The sequence below is a fragment of the Phalaenopsis equestris genome, unplaced genomic scaffold, assembly GCF_001263595.1.
Source record: "Phalaenopsis equestris unplaced genomic scaffold, ASM126359v1 Scaffold000107, whole genome shotgun sequence".
In the NCBI taxonomy this organism is placed as follows: domain Eukaryota; kingdom Viridiplantae; phylum Streptophyta; class Magnoliopsida; order Asparagales; family Orchidaceae; genus Phalaenopsis; species Phalaenopsis equestris.
Genome location: NW_018164549.1, coordinates 3,116,677 through 3,120,369, shown reverse-complemented (window position 1 = coordinate 3,120,369; position 3,693 = coordinate 3,116,677). Strand labels below are relative to the sequence as shown.

At 36.3% G+C, this 3,693-nt stretch overlaps 1 protein-coding gene across 1 annotated transcript in view; it reads left to right on the top strand.

Moving 5' to 3' along the window:
- Positions 1 to 977, top strand: part of LOC110020802 — a 27,410-nt gene extending 26,433 nt beyond the window's left edge. Inside the window, exon 4 of the mRNA XM_020719046.1 lies at positions 600 to 977. Coding sequence (XP_020574705.1) covers positions 600 to 790 — 191 coding nt within the window. The 3' untranslated portion in view covers positions 791 to 977. The remainder of the gene's footprint in view (positions 1 to 599) is intronic.
- The last annotated feature ends 2,716 nt before the right edge of the window (positions 978 to 3,693 follow it).

Here is a 3,693-nt window from a genome sequence, read left to right as displayed (position 1 = left end):
GTAGACCTCCATAATTCAAGTTTTTCTTGGGCTTTTTCTCTCGTTTTTTTCCTGGTTCTTTGAGATTAGAAAATTGTGTCAAAATTGTGATTGGTCATATGCATTTGTTGGTGACAAACAAATGTTAATTTAATTCTAACTGCTTTAGAATTTGTCCGATATATGTGCAAATTGCTCAGCTTAAATGTCCTAATTTACTTTGCATCTAAACATTCTCTCGGTTCTGTTATTAAATCATTTATTTGCCTCAGATATACAGATGCACGTTAGATTGCTTTTTTGAAAGATTTCCATACATACCCCACTCCAATCATAAATATTTACAAATCTAGCACCTAAACTTTTATTTTTACATGCACGCCACCTTATTTATGCATGAAAAATGTGTATTTCACTTTTTTTTAAGTGAAAATAGCAGTCTTTTTTATGTGATATGAAAGATTTGTGCTGTGCCAATGTAAAGAAAAAAATTTAGGTGTCCTATATGCAAACACATAAGAATTGGGCGGCATGTATTTAAATGCTCCTTTTTTTTTGTTTCCCTTTCATTTTGTGATGAACCATATAAAATTATCCTAAAGATATGCATGGAAATGCAGCTCTGTATAGGTGGGGCATGGTACTGCAGCAGCGAGCTCATCTCCGTCGAAAGAACAGCCGGGAGAAGTCGAAGCTTCTGTATCAAGCGAAGTCCCTCTTCGAGGAAGTTCTCTCCATGGATTCAGATAATCAACAGGTTAGACATGCTCTGGTTTCGTGCATATCGGAGCTCAACAACGACCAATTTTGAGCGTGTGGCAGATAATTCGATGAAACCTCGAAAGATTTGATCTCTATGGACTGCTCATTTCTTCTCAGGGAAATTTACATGCGTAGCACACATTTCTTATGGTTTTACATGTCTCACACCTAAACTTTCATATTTACTAATACATCATTTTGATACTTTAAAACTGTACGAAAATGTGTATTTCATTTTTAAAAAGTAATAATAGTACTATTTTTTACATGATATTAAAGATTTGAATATCATGTATGTGAATATGAAACTTTAGGTGTGAGATATGTAAATACATTTGAATTGTGTGCTATATATGTAAATACTCCCAAACTAAAAAGCATAGTGCAGTGATATAATTTTTTTGTGGAGAAAAATGTCAAAATAGTCTCCCGACTCTTTATAGGAGGTCATTGTAGTGTCCGTCTAAAAGATTGTCAATTTAATCCACAAAACTATTTTAATGTGGGTGGAAGCAGTCTTCATGAAGGACTAGTTTAGCCTACATTTGGGAAGTTTGTTTTTCAGATATTTTAAAGCAAATTTTGTTAGTCCTCAGTCAAGGTCAGGATATCTGATTTTGCAAATTTATAGGAAAATTGTAGCAGGATCATAGAGCTTGATTGGGCTGTAACTTTTCTGAGATATTCAGTGTAAATAATCTCAGCTGGATGAGTGTAGAGTTGGCTTTTTTATGGTGGTGCATTGCCTCTGATCAATGATAAACAAAGATTGATTTTTGTTGATGGCAATGCTTGTGATGCTTCGAAGTTATATAATGGCACGATTATGAACATGTTTCGGAGCACTGTCATTTTTAGATTTGGCCTACTAAGCTGATTATGGAATAACAGAATCTTAATTGAGTTGATCATTGTTCCTATCTTCATCCCTTGATAAGCTGTTATTTTAAGAGTGCAAGTGACATTTAGAGGCCGTCTGATTTGCCGAAAAAAAAAATAATGCAATGTAAAATGAATATAATATATAGAAGGAATGTATTGTATTAAAAATATTTAGAGTTATTTGAGTTAGTGTGAAAAAAATGAATGACATTGTTTTTTTATTTGGATTAAAGTAAAATAATATTAGTGATTTAAGTTGGTTTCGATTAACTTGAGTTAGGCCTGGCTGATCTAAGATGGGTTTAAGTTGATTTGGGTTAGCCCGAGTTAGGTCGGGTTGGTCCAAGATGAGTTTAAGTTGATTTGGGTCAGCGGAGTTAGCTGGAGCTGACCCACTCCGCTGACCCAATATTGATATAAGTTGGTTTGGGTTAACTCGAGTTAGGTCGGATTGATCCAAGATTAATTTAAGTTGGTTTGGATTAGCTCGAGTAAGGTCGGGTTGGCTCGAGAATGGGTTAAGTTGATTTGGGTTAGCCCGAGTTAGGTCGGGCCGACCTAAGATGGATTTACGTTAATTTGGGCTAACCCAAATTAAGTCAGGCAAATCCAAGGTTGATTTGGGTTAACCCAAGTTAAGTCGGATTGACCCAGGTTTAGTTTAAGTTGATTTGGGTTAACCTGAGTTCAGTTCAGGCTAACCCGAGTTAGGTCAAGTTGGCCCAAGGTTGCTTTAAGTTGGTTTAGGTTGAGCAAAGTTAAGTTTAAATTGGTTTGGGTTAACCCAAGTCAAGTCGAGTTGACCTGAGTTCGGTTAAAGTTAATCTGGGTTAACATAAGTTGGGTTTGGTTGACCTTAAATTGGTTTGGGCTAATCCGAGTTAGGTCGGGTTGACCTCGGATTATTTTGAGTTGATTTGGTTCAGTGAAGTCTAGGTTGGATTAGACTTGGGTTAAGTTGTAATTTAGGGTCAAGTCTAAGTTGTGTTAGACTTGAGTTAAGTTGTAATTTAGGGTTAATTCTAAGTTGGGTTAGACTTGAGGTAGGTTGTAATTTTAGGGTTTGGTTAGATCGTCTAAGTTGAGTTAGACTTTAGTTAAGCTTAAGATTGAGATTCAGTTGAATCAAGTCTAAGTTAGGTTAGACTTGATTTAAGCTTAGGATTGAATCAAGTTAGGTCTAAGCCATGTTAGATCGAAGTTAGGCCAACTTTAAAATTTAGTTGGATCAAGTCTAAGTTGGGTAGACTTGAGCGAGGTTGAGTTTAACTGAATTAGGTCTAAATTAGATTAGACCTAAGTTGTGTTTAGGGTTTGAATTGAGTTGATCCTAGGTCTAGGTTGGGTTGGACCTGGCTGAAATAGAAGTGTTAGTTGATTTAGATCCAATCTACATTAGACCAAGATTAGATTTAGTTCAGTTGGACCTAATCTAGGTTAGACCTTAATCAAGTCTTAATTTAGTTAAGTCTAAGTTAGATTAGACCTAAGATAGGTTTAAAATTGAGTCAAATTAAGTCAGGTTTAGGTTGGGTTATACCTAACTCAAACTAGAGTTAAAGTTTGAACCGGGCTAGGTCTAGGTTTGATTAGACCTGAGTTAAGTTCAGGTCGAATTTAGTTTGAGTTAGATTTAGACTGAGCTAGACTTAAGTTGAGCTTGAAGTCACGTAGGTTGAGCTAGGTCTAAGTGAGGTCAGACCTAAATTACATTTAAGTTTGAGTTGAGTTAGGTTAGGTCTAATTTGGGTTAGACATAGGTCAGATTTTTATGAATTCTTAAAGTTGGGTTGCATTTTCTGGAATTATTTAATTCAGAAAATCCAGATTTTTCTACTTATCCAAGTTGGTGTTGTGCCAGCCTTCTACGCGTCGAGTTCCCACGCGTTGTGGCGACATTCGTTGAGCTTTACACGCGGGCATTGATGTGGTCCGCTGTCTGAAGTTCAATTCCGCATGATCCACTGCCTCGACGCGATAACATCATCCATTTGATACACGGAAACGGACGACATCTGTTCATCGTCCCCACGGGATAGATAACCAAGAGTCATCCGCAATTAAACCTTA